At 42.9% G+C, this 21309-nt stretch overlaps 1 protein-coding gene across 3 annotated transcripts in view; it reads right to left on the bottom strand.

Moving 5' to 3' along the window:
- The window catches only part of RNF145 (ring finger protein 145), a 47040-nt gene continuing 25731 nt past the window's right edge, over positions 1-21309 (bottom strand). For all 3 annotated transcript variants that reach the window (XM_048319912.1, XM_048319914.1, XM_048319913.1), the window contains exons 4-11: positions 19577-19668; positions 14498-14733; positions 10871-11046; positions 7186-7326; positions 5942-6124; positions 4179-4326; positions 3141-3497; positions 1-1621 (exon numbers count right to left, since the gene is read on the bottom strand). In XM_048319912.1, coding sequence (XP_048175869.1) covers positions 1193-1621; positions 3141-3497; positions 4179-4326; positions 5942-6124; positions 7186-7326; positions 10871-11046; positions 14498-14733; positions 19577-19668 — 1762 coding nt within the window. In that variant the 3' untranslated portion in view covers positions 1-1192. The remainder of the gene's footprint in view (positions 1622-3140; positions 3498-4178; positions 4327-5941; positions 6125-7185; positions 7327-10870; positions 11047-14497; positions 14734-19576; positions 19669-21309) is intronic.

Genomic DNA, 21309 nt, shown 5'->3' with positions numbered 1-21309 from the left:
TAAAAATCTTCAAATGTAATTTATTAAGACATTCAGCTATGTCTGTCAGTCTACATCCAAATTTACTACTAAAAATAAAATAGTATCACATTTCACATTAGGAATACCGACTTTGAAAAACACTTGAGTCAAGCCTATCGTATAAATAAGTGACTAATTTCTCTTCATATCAAAATTCACATAAAAAAATTGCCTGCCCCCTACTCCCACCTATTTCCCCACCCCAGTCCCTTGTTCTACTTGAAGCCATGATGAATGTAAAAATTTAAGTATGGACATGTCCTTGTCAAAGAAAAAAAGGTGCAAACCTATTAACAGCTTTTAAAAGTGGCATTTGCGGAGTCTGATCATACACGATAATGTACTCATTCCCAAAGTGCAAATATCGCCAGAGTTTAATACTGTTTTAATTCAGCTGCAAGGGTTAAACATTACACAGCACAGTCCTGCAAGGCCTCTATCTGTGCCCTAAAACTCATCCCACTTTCCTCCTGCAGAGGTCAAAGTGTTCATGAGAGCTTTAGTTTACTTCATGCAGCCCACACTGTGCCCATTATTAGCAAAAGTTTCATATACATCAAAATATTGACGACTCCATCATAAAAGTCAAGAGTCACTATAGATTACATGAATTCAAATGCAACTGCCCCAAGAACACCCAAAGCATACACACGACGTATTAAGAGTGCTTCCATCTCCTGGTACAATCACTGCTGTTACATCTCTGATTTTTGCTTACGTGCCAATAAAAAATGTCAGCAACCAAAGCTGCCCATCCGTCAGAGAGCGGCAGCTCACGGCCCCTAACGCCCCTCAGGACCCCGGGACATGGCTCTATGCAACTCCTCTCTCTGACCAAAACCAAGCCAGCCTCCTGTCCCTCTGGCCACAACCTCTCACAGACCTCTCGCTCCTCTCAGCCCTCACCTACATCTTGAAAACACTCTTTCACTGCTATTTATTCCCAGACATCCTTCCTATGCCCACAGTTCAGAGAGCTTCTGGAGTCATTTCTACTACATCTCACTGGAGTTACCACTACCAAAGCAGCCCATAAAAATCAGCATGGGAGATTACATTTTGACCAGCATTAATAGCTACACTTCTTTCACAGCTGTGGAAGGATTGGTTTTCTTCTGAGTCAAACGTGGATCTCTGAAATGTGTTTGTTCCCGCATCATCCTCTGTAGCCTCAGAGCTGGACACAAACCCTCAGATCCCGAGCAGGGCACCCCTCTGGGGCTCCAATGAGTTCTGCAGCACAGGCTGCTCCCTGGCTGGCCTCACAGGGCCTCATGTCACTGTCCATGCTGTGAGACCCCCCCGGGTGGGCAGAGGCCTCGGGGCTGTCGTGTCCATCGTGGCCCCTGCTCGGGCTGGCCTTCACACTCGGCCTGTGGTCACATTCAGCACCAGGCTCAGCTGCATCTCCAGGCCTGGTGTTTTGCTCTGCACTAGGATTTGGCTGCTGCACTGGCTCAGGTCCCAGTCCTGGGAGCTGTGAAGGGCTCTTCAATTGGCAGTGACACAGAGGGCAGGTTTCTTGCACGTACAGCCATTTCTTAAGACAACCCGCATGAAAAAAATGGCTACATGGTGTGATTACAGCAGTTTTCATATCCTGAAAGACACACACAAAAAAAAAAGGAAAGGTATTATTATTTGTAACCCCATTCCTCTCCTCTCACCTCACACATCTAATGGGTTCACCAGGCATGGAAGAGACAGAAGCAGTCCACAGGCAAGGAAGAGAATGTTCCTTCCTTCACATGCACAATGTTTCATATGAGGGGCAGCTGAGGGGGATGGGAAAGGGGCTCAGCCTGGAGAAAAGGAGGTTCAGGGGGGACCTTCTGGCTCTCCACAACTCCCTGAACAGGAGGGGGCAGCCAGGGGTGGCTGAGTCTCTTCTCCCAAGGAACAAGCGACAGGACAAGAGGAAATGGCCTCAAGGTGTGTAAGGGAGGTTTGTCTTGCGTATCAGTAAGAATTTCTTCACAGAAAAGGTTGTCAGGCATTGGAAGGGAGGTGGTGGAGTCACCATCCCTGGAGGTGTCCAAGGAAGGCCTGGATGTGGCACTCAGTGCCATGGGGATCAGTCACTGGTTGGACTCAATCTTGGAGGTCTTTTCCAACCTTAATGATTCTCTGATCCACACACAATTCAAATACAGGCCAGGTGTTGCTTTCTTTATTACAGGCATTAAAAATGAGGCAAAACCCCTTTGTCTGTAAGATATTATTAAACATGACCTTTTGCAGGACGAGAATCACAGAACTGGTTGGCTCAAGAAACAACTGTGCAAGTCAAAACAGCATAATGACAGATACAACATGGAACACCACCAGAAATGAAGTGACACCATGAACTCTGCCATATAATACTAGTCTGGTGTTTTGAACACTGTCATTCAATCTGGCAGTTTTACTCTTTAAAGAATTTGTATCGAGTTTGGAGCCAATCCAATCCCACTCTTAACTGCACACTACTAATCTTAGAGTGATTCTTTCACTGTCACACATAACTACATTTCTGTTCAAGAGTAAGAGACTTTGGAGCTCGAAGTGTGACAAAGATATTATTTTCAGCATTAATGTCTAAGGTCCTTACATCTGCTGGCTTATGTTAGCAAGACCCTTAACCTTTTGATAATTAGGTTTCTGCTACAAAAATGACACTGCACATGAAGTAGCAGTGTCTGTAGACACTGAGCTGCTTCTACAGAATAATAACGAATCAGCTACAGAGAACATGTTGTCTTTCACTAACAAAATCCTCCAGTAATGAAGAAAGGGCACATTTGCTGCTACTACTGAGACGAGCTCAACCCAAACACGAGAGGTGTCCAAGCAGCTTAAGGACAGAGTTTGCTGTGTAACTGGAGAAAAAGAAAAAAAAAAAAAAAAAAAAAAAAAAAGGCAGTTTAAGCACATCCAAGCCCTTCATTCCTAAGAACTGCCTGGGTGACAGCACTCCGAATCAGTTTGCACAAAGCAGAAACCTGGGTAATTCCAGTAACTCACTGAGCACAGTATTACTCATTACACATAATTCAAGTCACTTATTTTACTAGCTGAAGACTGAACTCAGTCTGGGGGTACTTCAACTCAAGCCAATCCTTCAACACTCCCATTCCTACCTGGTAGCAGATGGCACAGATGTCATTGTGCTGCTCCAGCTGCTCCTTCGTGGCCACGGGCAGAGATTTTATCTTATTCACAGCGTCTCTGCGAAGGAGGAAACTCTTCCAGCCCAGCTGGGCCCGCAGCCACACGTTGTAGTAGGAGTGGATGAAGATGATGACGGAGCCCATGACAGTCCACTCTCCAAAGATGGTTTCTGAGACGCCGTAGGCCACCACGCACAGAGCCACCAGGAACTCCAGCAGCCGGTACGTGCCGTTCACGTAATAGATCACATCGTCCATGTTTTCCACTGGCTCTTTTCTGAACTCCTCCACCATGAACAGAACGTAAATGAAGAGTGTCCCAAGCACCTGTAACACAGTGCAAGACCATGAGCTCAGCTTCCAGTTCTGAACTGGAGCTTGAGTCACCCAATGCTGGCCATCGAGCTCTGCCCACACAACGCTCCCAAACTGGACAGAGGGCAAGCCCCAAAGCAGTAAAATTGCTGCTGAACTTCAAGACAAATAAAAATTGCTCTTTCTTGCAAAGCATTTAAGCTTGTTCCCAAATACTTCCCTTTCTGCACCTTCCTGAGCTGAGTTGATTAAACAAGAGTGCTGAGCATTATAAGGGGCAATTTAAGAAATTTAGTAATAAAAAGCCCAAGTAATAACAAATACTTATAGTATAAAACATTTCCTCTACTTACACTACTGTGTTTTGAATATCAAATTGCTTTCAAAGGGTTATAGCTAAGTAATGGCACATAAATGAGTACTCTGGGAAAAAACCTTTTTACTATGATAGTTACACCCTCAAAAGCCTTATAAAGCCTTGGCTTTATCATTTGAAATAGACTTCCACTCACCTCTGTTCTCAGCCCACCCAGGAGCTCTTTAGCCTCAGATACAGGACAAAGAAAGAGATTTTTTATCACCCCTTGTAATTCTGCCCTTCTCTCATCCCTGTTCTTTTCTCATCATGTATTTTCCCCCTCAGAGTAAAAGAATCACAGTTAATGCAGGGCTTCACAGGGCTGATGTCCTTACCTGAAGAGAGGTTAGAATACTGCTGGAGATAATGATCAACAGCCAGAAATCCATGTGGAAAAACTGACAAATCATGTAGGCCATGTACGCGGGGAACACGAGTAAGAACAGACAGAGGCTGACTGCTCGGAAGTGCTTCCACAGACTCCTGCAAAACAACACAATAGGTTTTTATTTTTCAAGTCAGATTGGAGTGTCAGAATAAGAATAGAATGACTGCTGGATGTAGGTACATTAGATGTTTGCTCAAGGCTTTAGCTTGTTGAAAGGAGTTTCTATTTTACTTGGGCACAGTCTCATTCCCAGCTTGCACGCATGCCTACAACTGTGGAAAGTTCCCTCTCATCTCACCTTTGCTGTTTCCAATAGAAAGACAAAAATTATGGGCAAAATAAGTACTTGAGATACTGAATGTTACAGACAGAAGTCCACTAAAATAAATTACTAAATGTGTAGCTGTTTGGACACTTTTCTAACCAAACAGAGGTCTCCAAATTAAATAATTCTTGCAACTCTTCTTCATCTTCAGCTAATATATGCGGGGCAAAGCTACTTCCTTTCATCACCAGATTTAACCCTGCTGCCTTTACAAGAATATTCCCCAATTCAGAGATCACAAAAGAAGAAATGTAGCAGGACTTGAACATTTATCTCTGCCAGTCCCTACTCTGCTCCTATCATCTACTTCTTCCTAATCTCCTCCCCAACCTAAACACGCCATCAATCTTTTCACAGCCACCCATTTGTGAAGGCTTTCAGAATATCTCCAGTAATTTACTATACTACCTCTACTTGCTCCTCAGGTTGTATTTTAACCTCACTTAGCACTGGAAATGAGGTACAGAAAAAGTCAAAGTATTTGGGGGCACAGGACAGCAGCACAAACTGATTAATTCAGTACAGGCTGAAGAAACATCAGAATGACTCTGAGGTCTGCAGTTCTGTGTCTGTGGGTGAGAGAGGGAGGGAGAGCTGAAATGGAATTTACCCTGTTCCTCAGTGATTTGGAAGTGCCTGGGAGATTTGGCAGAAAGTTAAAACTCACTGTCACCACAGTCTGCTTGTTTAAGCTGGGCAGATGCTCCTATCCTGGCTCTACTCCTTTTCCCTTTGTTTCCATCTTGGAAGTTAACTTGCTGCAGGCAGAACACACTGGCTACAAGTAGCCTCTAAGCTAAACAAACTCTACACATAAACAAACCTTCACTGTTCATTTCTTCACTCACAGGTTACAGAAAGGGAAAAGACAAATGCAACTGACAAAGATAAAAACAGATAAATACAAGAACACCACATACCACCAATACAGCTCTTCAAAACACAAATGAAACTGAACAATCCCACACAATGGGATTGTGGGACACTAAGGCAAACCTTTCACCTCTTATTTTGTGCCAGTAAACCGTATCATTTTGGGATCACAGCCTCACCAAAAAAATAGGTTTCACAATATCTAACACAAGGTCACTCCTAGAAACTTCCCACCCTCAGTAGCTGTGCTTTAGAGGGAAACTCACCCAGCTGCAGAGGAGGTTAAGAAAAAACATTCTGCAAATCCACACAATGGAGTGTGGGTGGGGACAGCATAGTCCTGGATTTGCTTAACTGGAACCACAAAACTAGAGAACTTAGACTAGAAAAGAAATCTGCATACAGAAAAAAAACAAGCCAACTTTACAAGCCACTAAAAGCCATCAATTACTAGTTTATCACCTCCTAAAAGAGCATTGAGTAACTTTCAGTTTAGGAAACCAGTCTCTTACTTGTCCCTTGAGGCTCCCAATGCCAAGACAATGGGATCAGCAATTTCCAGCATGGACTGAAGGATGGATGCCACCACAATGAAAAGAATAATACTGAGCAGGAACGCCCGATGCACAACTTGGAGCTCAATCAAACCTGTCTGCACAGCCAGGATCAGGAGCGTGACTCCTTCAGTCATCCCCCTGCAGATCAACACAGTCAAAAAAACAATCACATCTCTGTGTCAATGCTGGTTCATCTAGAAACACCAGGAAATAAGCTGTCTGCTTCTGTCACAACCTTTCACATGTCACTGGTTTTAGGTTTCACTGTTGTCTCTGTAAGGCTTTAACCAGGGAGGGATGTTTTCAGAAATGCTGAAGTGCTGGGCTTAGGAACCAAGAGATTTTGCTCCTGACAAGCAGCACTTGGGCTACATCCAGCTCACACACCACCCAGCACAAAGCATTTTAAGGACCCAGTTTAGGCAAATCACCAATTTTGCAATTTTTTAGTTTATTCCCCCTGTACCTACGCCACATACAGCTGTCCACTTCTTTCTGTCTTGGAACCTCAGAGTGACTTTAGTCCCACTGAGGATCACCATTCAGAGCACAACTATTTGATGAAGTACACACTTCACCAAAAGATGTTTTTACATAGACTACTCTTAAGCAGCCCCAATGTATTTATTCCCTTTTTGCCTCCACATCTTGGAATCCAAAATGTAAAACATTCTTTTGCAAATGGTCTCAACTCTCTATAGAGTTACGGGCTGGAGTCACAGGAAAGGCAGTGTCAGGATCCCAATTTCATGTTAGACAAGTTGGGACAAGCCTGAGAAAAGGCATTATGGCTACTTCCCATAACAATTTACAAGCAATCCATACTTCCAAATCCATCCAAAAATGCTATGTTTTAAACCTCACAGATTAGTAATGTTTCATACATGATTAGAAGGGAGATGAGGAAATGAAAATATGAAGTGTTTATATTATGCAAGCATGTCAAAATTTTTCAGTGACTCACGAAAATAAAAGCAATTGTAAATCCCAAGTAACAGCCCTGAATTTGTGCAGAAATGAACCATCTACCAAGGAGTCTGTGACAAGTATTTTCACCTCAAATCTTCTCAATACACACACAGACTGGCATACAAAAAGCCTGTCAAAAGTCAAAAAACTGCAATGCCACCCCTATATTTTCATATAAATCCCCTTTTTATCTGTTTCTTTTCAGACCCTAGGCACAACGAGGCACTTACCTGTTCATAGCAGGATCGTTCATGAACGCTCGGTAACCCTGCAAGTAAAACTTGCAGAGAGTCAGAACTCCCAAAGCAACAAAAGAGACTGTGAAGACCAATCCCAGCAGTGAGTAAGGAGTGCTACAGCATTCGGCAATACTGGCAGGAGAGAGAGGAAAAGAAACACAAAGAAAAGGTTGATCAGTTAAAAGCAATGTGATGGGCTCTCCGCTTGTGCTGTTAGCTGTGCAAGTTGGTTTTAAAGCAAAGTTGGACTGGTTTAATGAAAATATTAAAGTTCCACACCGCCATTAAGTCCTCCAATAAAATAAAAAGATGAGATGGATTTTATTACTTTTTTCCAAGAGGAAAGTTCATGGAGCTCCCCCTTGGAGCCAGGGCTGTGCTGTGACATCCCTGCAGTCCCCTCGGCGCTGGGCCACGTGGTGGCACTGTCCTGCTGCCGCTGGGGCTCGGAGCCACAGGCGAGCCCAGAGCCTCCACGCACTGAAGTCACCCGCCGGAATTTCACCCAGCACCTCAAACATCCAGTTAAAGGAGATGGATTCACTAAGGCATGTTCCCCTCCTATCCATAATAATGCACACCAACATCAGACTGATAAATCCTGTTGGGAGACTGGGGCTTTTTGTCAGCATCTCCATCAGGGTCAGGTGGGCATCACCTGTCTTTGGAACGGCTGAGCCTGAAGCAGCAGAATAAGACAGCAAAGGATCCCTTTCAGCAGGTTTCTTCCTCTCTTTCTACAGCAGTGAAGTCCCAGAGACTGAGACCCCAGACTTCATTTGACAGCTGCATCACCCTCGTTCAGGCTGCTCTTCTAGTGGTCCTAGCACTGTGATATTTGGAGAAGCCCAAGCCCCAGAATGTGCTTCAGGTTCTGAAACATAGCACTGTCAATGCCAGGTAAAGAACCAGCTGTCAGCCACGCACTACACATCCGGAAATACTCATATGCATAACCCAAAGTAATACACTGACACATTCACTTAAAAAAAAAAATCTTCATTTGTTCCTCAGGACAGTAGTCTTGAGAGAGAAATTGCCATGGTCAAAACCATGTCCTGCTAATTAACTGAGTGATGAGTGAAGCAGTCCAGTGCTCTGACAAAAGTTTTGAGGAAGCACATGCTTCAAAAATAAACAATGCTCATCCAAGAGACATTTACTTTGTCTCTTTTAGTGACTACTTAAACCTGAAATATCCTTTGAAAGCAATTCACAGCAGAAAATGTTGATGTGTTTACACATACTATTAACAGTACTTCTGGTAAGCCTTCAAATTCTGCCCGTTCACCAAGCCGGGGAGGCTGAAAATACTTCTAGATGTTCCTGGTAATCAAGATAGCGAGAAACACAGTACTCAAAGCAGTTATTTATGTATGATATTTGAGGAACTCTTAAGTTTTTCTTCAAAATAAATTATCAGAGATCAAGAATCCTGGTTTTTCTGCTTTTTTTGTCAGAGTAATGTTAGGACTCTTCTTAAACTTGATCTACTGTGCAGGAGTCCCAGAGGAGCTCATGAGCTCAAGAGATGCCTGGGGAGCTTTATGATGTTTATGTGTCAAGCACAAGTTTATAAATTCTCCCAAAGAGCTGAACTCTTCATGGCTTCTCAAAAATCACAGCAGTTACAAACCCATGGAAAAGATTTTGAGAGGAACAACAAGAAAAATGAAAGGCACAGAATAGTTTTAAACAGCAAATATCAAATGAGAGCTTCCCAGTCTGGGAAGAACAGACTTAGGCTACTCTCAGTTTTAAAGAAAACCTGATTTCCCTGTCTCCCCTCCCTGAGGGGCACTGAATGAAACTATATTGATTCAAGCAATCAAAATGGATTTTTCATTATAAAGAGGCTGAGCTGTGAAAACTCCTTGCCTCAGGATCTTCCAAATGGAAGAAGTGTACTTGAGTTTGAGGGCAGAAAGCACAAACTGACGGAGGAGTTTTTTTAGGGTTACTGAAATACTTATTAGCTACATCCAGCTAATGCAGCCTGACAGAAGAAGTTGGCTATGGGATTGGATGAGTCCTAGGAAGCATCCTGTTTGTCATATAATGGGTGGGTGTCCTTCCAGGAACCCATCTGCAGCCACTGCTGGGAACTGGATCCCAGGCTCCATCAGGATTTGGTCTGACCCAGCACAGCCACTCTGACCTTCTCATGGAAGTTGTGTACACCCCAATTGCCCCCACCTGAACTCCAGCCTCACTGTTTTAAGCAATCGTTCACTTAAAGGGCACAGATGCAGAATTCACTCACTTTCATGGAAGAGCACATCTTTTCTTCCACTTTGCTGAACAGCAAGCACTATGTTATTACCTGACCTGACAAGGTACTTCAGCTCTCTCCTAGGGGTCAGAGGCTGTTAGTGGTACCATTAGAGTTTGTATTTCTAAGATGAATCACTGCTTTGTCCCTGTTTTGCCACAAACAGGAGAAGTATAGCAATTTGGTGTAGGAATAAACTCAACTTCAAGGAAAAGGGCTGCTTCTCCCACCTCTTCTAAGTGCAGTACTCTACTGTAACAAAACTGAAATTGCAAAAGAAATGAACAGGAAGAAAAATTTCAGACCCCAGTGGTTTAGTTAACAAGCAGGTAACACAGCCAGTGCTTCTGCATAAGGCAAGGTGACACCATAAGCAATTTTAATACTATATGCAGTAAAAATCCTTTTCATAGCTCCTTAATGATAATTAATTTTGACAGCTTACACAGTGGCACCATACACACAGCAAAGCAAGAAGAAGCCCAGCAACTGGAAAGTCTGATTGGAAAACTGTAGTGATGAAGAAGTTACTAATCAAACAGCAGAACTAATGATCTCTAAGGACTCTGTCATGTGCTAGCTGGCTGTGTTTAGACAACCATTACCCCTCTTTTCCCCATCCCACTATGGTACTGTACCTAATCTGCCTAACCCAGCTTCTGCAGCACCCCCAGCTCCTCTCTGCTCTGCATTCCTGCTCCCCGTTTATGTACAAACAGCTGAAAAAGGCACGTATGTTCCAGCCAGGAGAATCCCTCAAATGCTGCCTTTCAGTAACAGCACTAACACAGACCTCTATCCTTTTACCTTACAACCTTTGAACTTTATAAAACTTTGTGTCTATACAACTTTATATGTTTTAGAAAGCTTTTACAAATCTGGCTTCTTTCTGGTCTTTACATCTCTACCACATTAACCACGTGGGTTAAAAAGTTGCTTTGGGAGTTGGGTGCTTTGGCTTCTTGGGTAAACTCAAGAATGTGTCCCACACCAAACTGATGAAGCAAGATATCCAAGGCTCAGAAAGCAACATAATCATGAATAAGATATCAGTTGGACTGAACTTCAGCTGAAATATCTCAGACAAACCCGATACTTATCCTGAAAACAACTTCTGGACCAAAGCTCTAATTATGGCTACTCCTTCCTCAGAGAAATATGTTGCTTTCTTTGTGAGCTCTCCCACAGTTCTATTAATGTTGTCTGCTCTGAATGGGATCCATGCCTTTGTAGGACAAGCTTAACAGGGTTTATAAGCATGGTCCCTGCAATAAGGACAAGTATTTGTTGGGTATCCAAGTGCAATAAAGCCAATATACACATCTGATCTCTAAAAGTGCACAGATACTAATTTCAGAAGACAGTTCCAACAGAAAACCAACTATCTGCAGGCTCCTGAATTACCTGGTCAAGAAGAGGAAGAGAAGCCTCTCTCTGGAGGCAGGCTGGTCCCGTGTACTGAAATAGGAATAGATCTGAAGAGCAAATAAGACAAGCCAAAACACCATGAAAAGTACTGGGACCACCAGCTGGTTCCACAGAGACATTCCCAGTGCCAGGAGCCCGTACACCTCCACCACCTGGGAAGACACAAAAAGGCAATTTGTTATTGAGTCACATCACCTGGGGTTTGATAACAAAAGGAAAGTCAACAAAACAGTCACAAGGAAGCCAAGGATAATCCACATGACATCAGCCACCCCAAAGGAAGAGAGGATGTACATCAAACTACTTTGACAAAGGCAGAGCTCAGGTTCAGCAGTGAGTCTGTCTGGCAGCAGGGAGTAGTGCCTGACTCCAGCAGCAAACTCTCAGACCAGCTCAATGTCCCTTCCTACAAACACCTGGCTTGGAGCTGCTCCCTGCAGCCCACTCACAGCCAGAGGGGTGAGGACACGTGGCTCTAGGTCATGCCAACCCCCTCAGACCCTCTTCACCCAGTTTAAGTCAGACTTACGTTGTTTTCTCTATAGCTACTGCCGAGCCACTGCACACATTAGAACACTGAAATGAGTCACCATTAAAAAAAAAAGTAGTAAATCTACTTTGCTGACCTGTTTCTAAGGAAAAACTTAATACCTCACACATTTTATGCTTAAATACCTGAAAAAGGATCACACACCTAATCCACCAAGTGTTTTGAAATTCATGCTTAAGACTTATATCGGAAGACTCTGAAGCTCGAAGTACTTCTTTTGTATTGCACAGACTAAGTTAATCATTTCCAAGAAGCTGGAACTTCATATAGCTGGACTTAGGTCAAAAGGAAACCGCTCATAACTACTAATTCCTCATCACCTGCTTCCCACAATGATACAGAAGCCATCATGGCAAGGAAATCTTAGCAAGTGCTAAAAAAGCTGACAAGCATGAGGGATATGACACTCACAGGACCTGCTGCAGTACCGGGGCTGTTGGACAAGCAATATGCTGCTGGCAGGGACACAGTGCCAAGCTCCTGCTTTGCTCACAGACTTGTCAAGGAGGTGCACCTGCCCTCAGGAGACTGCCCTGGCCTGGGACCAAAGCAGGCAATCCTGTGCAGCTCCTGGCAGAGTGCTCCACCACATCGGGAAAGGGTCGTGGTACGCTCATAATGTAGATTCATAACCGTGAGGCATTTCTGGCATCTTCTGCTGCAAACAGGCAGCCAAGGTTCTGGGCCTGCTTTTAAATTATACCATTGGGCACAGTCTAACATACACACAGACATGAAAAGCTGCCATGGTCCACCTGTTAGGGCTCTCAGGAAACACTCCTGGTGTTTAACATCCCAATATTCACTAGGTTTTGACACTGATATCAAACCCACAGTCAAATCCAGCCTGAAACAGCAGTAAACTCACAAACACCAGGACAACACTGAAAACCAACAACTGCTCAGAATTATAGCAATGGAAAAAGAAGCAGGAAAATATTCCAGCTGGAAAGGCAATCTCCTCCTCTGGAATACCCATCTAGGCTTGATTTGTAGCAGAGTTGCAACCACTTACATGAACACACCATGAGCCAGTGTTTTTTCTGCTGTTTCAGGAATACAAGCAAAGAGCAACAAGTTCCTAAAATACAAAAATCCTGGGGTTTGCCAGTACAATGTGAAAACCACTCACAACTATTCATTGCAATTCTACTACATGCATTACAAATTTTCTGCCATTTTTTCTGTATTCCCAAGGGAAAAAACCTTTATGCCCTCTGTATAAAAAGCCAGGAAAAAGAGTATGATCAGTGTCCAAAGGCCAGGAATACAAGGAATACTTCCTCATGATTACTGTAATACAGCCTGGCATGGAAAGATTTGAAATACTAGACGGAGCAGGGAGGAGACAAGCAGCTCTAAAGATGAGGAGGAGAGTTGGTTAACAGCAATATTTAGAACTCAATTCTGACAAACAAAAAATTAGCAAGAAAAAACTATTTTTTCCCCTCAACCTGGAATGTATTTGCAATTAAAACATTTGTAAGATGTTGAAGTTTTTTAAACGTAAGTGTCCAATATAAAATAGATACAGGTCTCCAATCCACATCTAATCTGAATTTGACTTCAGAGAGCCAAACTGTGCATCCCTTCATGCACATGGAACGTGGAAGTGCTACTTGCAACCTTTTGCAAAGCTTTTGAGCTGTACTGACATGCAGCTGTTTTACCCCAAATGTTACCACTCATGCACAGTAAGCATGACATTTCTATTCTCACTGGAAAACAGGATATTGAAGCTTTGCCAGTTAGCTCCCAAATTAGTTTTTAATTGGCAAATCTACAAGCCAGGGGAAGTTTTGATTGGATATTAGGAAAAATTTCTTCACTGAGAGGGTGGTCTGGCATTGGAAGAGGCTGCCCAGGGCAGTGGTGAAGTCACCATCCTTGGAGGGATTTAAAAGATACACAGATGTGGCACTAAGGGGTCATGTTTTAGTGGTTGGACTTGACGATCTCAGAGTTCTTTTCCAACCTAAACAAATCTATGATTCCATGGATGGGGTCAGACCATGCTAGGTGTTGTACAAACACAGAAGGATAATCCTGCTCTAAAGACCAACTACATACAAAATAAATAACCAGACACCAATGATCAACATGACAGGCTGAGACCTTGGCACAGGAGACACCTCCTGCTGCCAAGTTTTTGTTTGTCTATGACAGATATGACAGCAAACAAGAGCTTTAAAGAAGGTTTTTAAAGGGCTTAACAAGTTAGTTTTCAGACTGCTTCTGGACTGAAGAGCAGAAGGCAAAAAAAACCCCAGCGGCTTGGTTTGAAAAAAAATCCAGCCAGTGGCAAGAGCTAAAACACTGGTTCCGTCAAAAGCCAAGCAAGAATCAATCTTTTTATAGTGAAATATAGAAGGATGCTTGTACATACATATTTTATATAAAAAACCAGGAGATGTGATGTTTCTGTACCACTGAGAAAGCATCTTTTCAACTAAACATAGATCAGATGTCAAAGCATTAAGAAAAAGGACACGTCAGATCAGTCTTCTTGTTTGAGGTCTCAGTAATGTTGTTCTCTAAAGAAAATACCACAGACTTTTCAAACCACTGTGCAAGTTACAAATCACTAAGTCAGTGATTATTAGAGTCAAAATCAGCTTCAGTATCACTCCCAATTTAACACTTCTGTGATTTACAAACACTTTCATACAGAAGGCATTTCTTGAAATGAAACAACTACTACAATGAATGAACAAGGATTACCTTCCTCACTCAATAAGGCTGCAAATAAATTCCATTCTGACACAATCTTGTCTTTTAGCCTGGATTTGGGGAAGAGTAAGCAAAGTCCAAGCAAAGTGGACATGCTCAGCTGGCCAGCAGCATAATTCAGGCTCATGTCTTAACTGCTCACCCATCCAAAGCTATCATAAATTACACAAAGAAGATGCTATGGATAGGAGCTCATTTGGTTGGCTAAGAAAGGATGAGTTAACACACAAACACAGGTGCACAGAAGACAGCTAAAGTGGTTTTTTTACTTCTTTCCTGCACAAAAGGCTCAGAAAACAGAATTGCTACCTTCACCGTCTTACCTGGACAAGCTCTCTGTACGCAGATTTCGCCAAGTTATAGGGCACCAGCAGATTTGACGCCAGGAAGTAGAGAACCTCCAAGCCGGTGAAAATCATGGCGAATTTGTTGATGATGACGATGGTCTCGAGCGGGACGAGGCAGAGCCGTGCCAGCAGAGGGAGCATGTGCGCGGAGAACAGCCAGATCTGCTTGGTCTTCATGACGCAGGAGCAGAGCGTGCACACCACCAGCTGCCCTGGAAACGCGACACAGCAGTTCAGAATCAAGCTGATTATCCCCTTCAGGAAAAAGCGTATTTTAATACGTTATCTTTCCAGAACACCGTTATCAACATCCAGCATATTATGACGGTTCTAACTAGGACATTTCTGTTACGAAACCAGGCTCCTCTCCGTGTCTTTTGCTGGGTCACTAAAGTTACCCTTTCCACAGTGCGCACAGTGAATGCTTTCACTTCCCAGATTAGTGAGCTGTAAACCCAAAACACATGCAGAATCAGATTAATAAAGCCCCGGGAATAAATCATACAGAGGATAACCCAACAAGCCAGCCCTCTTTTTCCTCACCACCCCCAGCTCAGCTAAAATCCCATCAGTATCTGTACACACAGCAGCTTTTCTGAAGCCCAGCTACACTATTTCATCCTGACCTACACAAAAAAGCAATGAGAGGTCTCAAAAGGCCTTTAAAGCAACAATATTTACACTGTCAAGAGGAATTACTGGCCAAGAACAGCAACAGGAGAACAGCCAGGTCAGCAGCTGAGACTTCAATAATTTCATAACGCCCTGAGGCAGTTGCTCAGAATGATCACAGAAGCTTGCAAGTGACAGATAATTAACAACTAAATTTTCTTTAATAGCTGGTAGGGACACAAGCATGAGCAGGTCTCCCACACACACCCACAGATTTGGAGGGTGGTATTTCTAAAGCACTAAGACCACTCCAGTGTAACTGCTCCCATCAGAGACACTGAAGTTGAACCCCTGATCCCAGAGGAAACTGAATGGGGCAAAATGCACATTGCCTGAGTAAGAACAATCCTCAGTCATCATTTTGCAGTAAGGAAGGAATTCATGGCATATTATTTGAAAACAGACCCTTGTTCATCATCTATGTTAATTTATATCTGACCGCCACAATACGTGGTATTAAATTCAAGTGCTAATGCCCTGTTTCAGAACCACCTCCACAATGCTTGCACTTTGTAACTCTCCCCAAAACCAGGATCTGGCCTTAGGAGAACAGAGGAACCAGAGCAAGGCCAGGAACATCTCTAGGTCAGCACAAACTCCATGTGCTCACATAAGCTCACTGACCTTGTAAGCCCTTCTGGATGGGCTGGGGAGGGAAGCTGCAAGAGGAGAAACAGCAGCACCAGGATTTTGCTTTCATTCTGCCAAGCTTCCCTACCTAGGGAAGGACTTCTGCTTTCAAAATAACTGCAACTGAGCTGAAAGCGATCTCTAATCTCTAGTACTTAAGCATACAAAGTTCTCCCTCCTTCACGCTGTCCCCTTTCAAGTTAAATTCCTACTGTCAATCTGATAGATGTATTTCTGAATTAGCAGATGTCTCTGCAGAACAAGCACCCTTGCTCTCAGCAAGACACTATCAGCATACTGGGTCTTCTGAGCCTTAGAGAAAGTTACTCTACTCATCTCTTTAGACGTTCAGCAGACTCCAGCTCTGAAGCATTCTCCCTCTGCTTTGTTGTTCTCTGCCCACACGCAAGTTGCTACAACCCTATTTAAGACACCACCAGCACACTGCTGTGCTGTCATATTCAGGAGCCTGGCAGGCAGCTTGCGAGGATTTCTGCAACTCATGGTAACTAAGGCAACTCAGCTTCACACACAAAGGGACACAAACACCAGCATCCAATGTGTTCTTCAGCATTTAATAAGAGTGTCGTCAACTGAAATCAAGTACTGCGACAGCATCACATTAAATAATCCAGTGCTCTCTGGGATGACTCTGGAGCTCTCTGGTCACAAATTAGAGCCTCTGAGTTCAATCTCAGTAAACAGCAGAACCTGCTCTCCTCCAACAGCCACATGTGGAGTATGCTGCTCATCCCTGCTCAACTCTGGCCCTCCCACCCTTTTAACTTAAACAGTGATCAAAAGTTACTTGTCACGGGAAGAATTGTACACACCATCAAAGGAAATACATGGAGCACTTTCTCTGGAGGCTCCAATATCCTCCCTGAAGTGTGCACCTTTTCATTTCTCAACCCCTGCAGGAAAGGCATGAATATCTACAATGGAGCTTTGAGTGATGGTGCTTCCCATTCTAAACTGGGGTAGCAGCACCTTAGTTCAGGACAGCCAATCTCTCTCTGCAGTAAATCACACTATCTCAGGTGGGGCTGTACAGCGTCATCAACATCACACAGCAGGATAGCCAGAGAAAGTAGCCTGCAGCTCATATCAAATCATAGATTTTAACACTCTAGCTATCTGCTAAGACTATCAAATCCAGGTGAATGTTTGCACCCTGTAAACTGAAATGCTGTGGCCTGAAAACCGACAGACACAGCTAAAGAAAGCAACAGCTGAAACACCCCTGGAACACTCCAACCAGGCTCCTCTGCTAGGGAATGAGGCAATAAGGAAGAAATCCATTGTGTGAACTTCCTGCCCGTTCTTTTCCCTTCCCCAAACCTCCACAAATACATTGCTGACAGATAGCCAGAGCCCCTCAGCTCATAAGCTAATGGGAAATGTTCAACAAGAAAGCTGACATGGCACAGCCACTGTACAAGCCACTTGGAGTAGCGAAGCATCTTTATTTCATTCACAATTTTAGATAGCTGATGTTAACAAACTCCCTGGCTACTACATCAGTGACTGTTACTCAAAAACAAGGTATCCTCAAGTTAATACAGAACCCCATTACTGTGCCATAAGAATAAGCAAGTCTTCATGGTAGCATCACTTGAAAAACCACACAGCAGCTTTGGAAAGTTCACAGCTGACATGCTCCCAAAGTGGCTCACTCATCCAAGGGGCCATCTCTAAAGACATTTATTTCTTCCATCCAGCACTTAAGAATGTATTATTATCCCCAGACAACAGTCATCAGACTGAGTTAAATGCAGGGGAAGAAACTGTGAGATCCCATTCAGAAAGTATTCATGAACAAAAGCATTAAGAAAGGTTACATTTGTGAACCAACTGATTCTGTACATCATTCCATTAATTCTGAGCAGAACTTTAGGAACCAGAGCTGTACCAGTAGCACCATTATTCCATTCCCTTATGCACCTGCTTTGGAGCCTTTGTCGCAGTGCTGCAGCACAGCACCCTGTCAGAATGTGAGAGAAAAAGATGGAGCAAAGCACCTGTACATTCATTTTGCTGTGAAGATGACACCACTCAGTGCTGTGCATTCCTGAGACTCTACCGAATAAACACCCTTGTATACAATAAATCTGAGAAAACATTTCATATTTATACAAAACACTGTCAAGCCTCACAGACCACTTTCACAAGTCTTCCCCAAAGATGACTGCTTGTCATCGAGACCAAAATTACACTTTCAAGTTGGCTTTAAGAGAATAAGGAAAATGAAGAATGGGGATATTAAGTATGTTAACACATACATATTTGCTAGTACAGTCACAAGCACCTATTTCTGAAACACAATTACAAGAAGGGGACACTTTAGTATACCTGCTACAATCCAAAACAGTACTGGATAAAACCATTATCTTTTTCTCACTTGTTTTTAATCCCTATCAAAACCTGGATGCAGCATGCTGGGTTTGACTGTCAGTTTAGTTTTTAAGTGTTACTGAATGACACAATGCCTCCTGATCCCTTCCTGCCCAGGCCTGCCTGCTGCTTTGTGAAGCTCTCTGAGGGATTCTGCTTTACCATGGAACCCCGCATTGCACCTGGGAGTGATTCACAGGACTAATTACAAACATTTTCTCATAAAAAACACGCCAAAAGCTTTAGTTGTAATTTGGTGTGATTTGACAAGACAGAAAAATAGATCTAGACATCTAGAAGAGAGAAGAAGTGATACCTAAATAATATTTCCTTGAAAATTACCAATGTTACTTCTATTAAAAATATTAAAATCAAAGACAAATGCCGCATTTGAAAGTAAGGATGCAAGCAAACAGGAGATGTGTAAATGCTGTCAGACCTAACATGCTGTAAACTAGTAAACCCATTTTTATCTGCCAGTAGCAGCTGCAAGCAAGCAGAAAACAGCTGAGTTTTGCCAACAGTACATGGCTGACTAAATCTGTCAATAATCTGATGAAAACCATAGATCTTAGTGAAAGGAATTAAGGAAGATTTTTCTTCCAAGCTTGTCTCGGGCTTCATTTTAAAATACACATGGGGTGGGTGGGTGTATTCCAGTATCCTCTCAGGAGAACATATGGTTTGGTGTAACAACCTTAACACTGAATTTATTCTCTTCCAGTCAGAGTTCAAAGGGTAAGGAAACACTCTGGGAAGTCCAATTCTTTGTGATTTATTTGGGATTTTTAGGTAGGGAAGTCATCTCTGCTATTAATCAAACAAATGTGTTTGACTTGTTATTCCTTAACTCTTTAATTAAAATATCCTCAGGGCTCTGTAAAAAAATAGTAGCCTGTAGTCCCATGCATACACCCGCCAGTGTATTTCACCAGATTCTGTAAGAGAATTACAGTGTTCAGCTATAAAGCCAATAAAGAATTAATGTGTGCAACACCTGAACTGACAAAAACACTACAAATGCATGTTACTATTGAAATTTCTACAGTACTTTCCACATAAAAGTTATTATAGACACTCCAGTTGTTCTGAATCAGACTGCAAGTCTGAGAATAACAAAGGCAGAGCATAACAAACAGACCTGGAAAATATTTCAGAGCTGCAAGTATGGAGTATTGGTAAATCAGTGGCACAGAAAGAGCCAGGCAGGATGCAGCTATCCTCCCATGCCTCTTGCATATTAATAAGAATCACAACAAATTAAAGTAATAAAAGAGATTTGAAACCAAGAGGTAAAACATGCACAGGTTTCAATGAAGAGAATTAGAATCTCTCCTCTCAATTATTTAAAGCACTTACCTACTAAAGCAGTCATGAAACGGTTCATAGAGAGAGGCTCCAAGTACATTGGTCCTTCATAGCCTGATTCCAATTCACTCCTCACATAATCCCTAAAAAACACAAACCCACAAACTATTATGACCCATCTGATTCAGACAAGAAGCAATTTATTCATTCCACAGATATGTAACTTCAGTGTATGTCACAGCCAATTAACTAAAATTGCAAAAAGCAGTATTAGCACTACTGTTCCAGCAGCCACACTGATGGAAGGCTCTAACTGAGGCATGACTTAAGTGAGAGCAGAATTATCTGTAATTAGACTCACTGGCAGAGCTGTAAAAATCCTTTGGGACATCTGAGCTGTTCTTCAGAGCGTGGCCTCAAACTGCTTATTGACAAAGCCTCTTAAGCACCATTCCATTTTTAAGTATCCTTATTAAGTGTTTTTCTTCCTAACAATAATTTCTTTTCCTACCATCAACATGTGAAAAAAAAACTTGAGAGCTTGACAGAGATCTTCCAATTTAATGCTTACAGTATTTTGCACTTAAGAAGTTCTTTGCATTCAATTAAAAAATAGGTATGAAGGAAAAGCAATAGTCATGGACTAGTCAGGAACAGAGTTGCTACATCACCCTTCTGTCCAACACTATTTAAAAGTTTAGTTCTATCCTACCAGATACCCACAAACTGATAAAACACTATTGACAGACACAGTAAGAGAGCCTGGAGATCTGTAATTCCCCTCAGAAAAGGTGGGCTGGGAGGGTGGGCTCTGGCAACCAAAGTGAAAGGTAAGAACCTGCGGACCCTATGAAGTTTTCTGCTGTTGAGGGTCATCCATTGGCTCTGCCCTCGAGTAGGTTAACACATCAACAGAACTCAAATATGAAGCTCACACGAAGAGCAGGTATTTCACACTTTCACAGCAGGAATTCTGCAGCGGCTCCTTAATCCCCTGCCATCAGCCAGCAGGCAATACTCCTGACCTTCCACATGCAGATCCCAGACCCGTGTTTCTGCCATGCCCTGCGACGCTTCCTGTTCCACTCCAGGGCAGCTGCAGCTTCACCCTTGTTAGGACACCACCAGCTCTGGCATCAGCAGCACAAAAACCCTGTGCTTGTTTCTGGCTGATCCTGTCCAGCCATTCACATCTACCTGCATCACATCCTAGGAACACCAGACACACACACTTGATCTCACCCTGCATGGAGCTCGCAGAGTCTGTTTGCTCAAGGGGCAATTCAGTTATTCTGTGTTTATTTTTATCAGTGAGGCAAACCAAACTTGCTGGGAACAGATGCAGACAAAGCATAGCAAACAGGACCAGAAACCACAGCCAATACAAGAATTGCTCTTTTTATTTCAGTGCATAAATATATATTTCAGTGCTACTGGGACCGTTCGCTTCTTCCCAGAAATGTGGAAATACACCCTGCTCCTAGGATTAGCTTGCTGCCCCAAGCAAAGATATTCCCATTTTCACTTGCAAAAAAATCTCTGGAATTCAAGACATAAATCTGTAAGTACTAAAACAAACACCTCAAAGCCTGTTCTTCATAGCCGACAACGCTGCCTACTCAGAGCAGCTTTTCAAGTGTCATAGTGTATATGAGGTATGTTGAAATGGGTTCTTTAGACTGCAACTTAAAATTAAAAACACATTAGGACTGAAAAGGTACCTAAAACAACAATTCTAGACAGAAATCTTCCCCTTGTTCTCCAGGTCTATCTAAGCACAAGCG

Source organism: Corvus hawaiiensis, chromosome 15, assembly GCF_020740725.1.
Source record: "Corvus hawaiiensis isolate bCorHaw1 chromosome 15, bCorHaw1.pri.cur, whole genome shotgun sequence".
Lineage (NCBI taxonomy): Eukaryota > Metazoa > Chordata > Aves > Passeriformes > Corvidae > Corvus > Corvus hawaiiensis.
The sequence above is the reverse complement of the archived record's forward strand: the minus strand, read 5'-3'. Positions and strand labels throughout refer to the sequence as shown.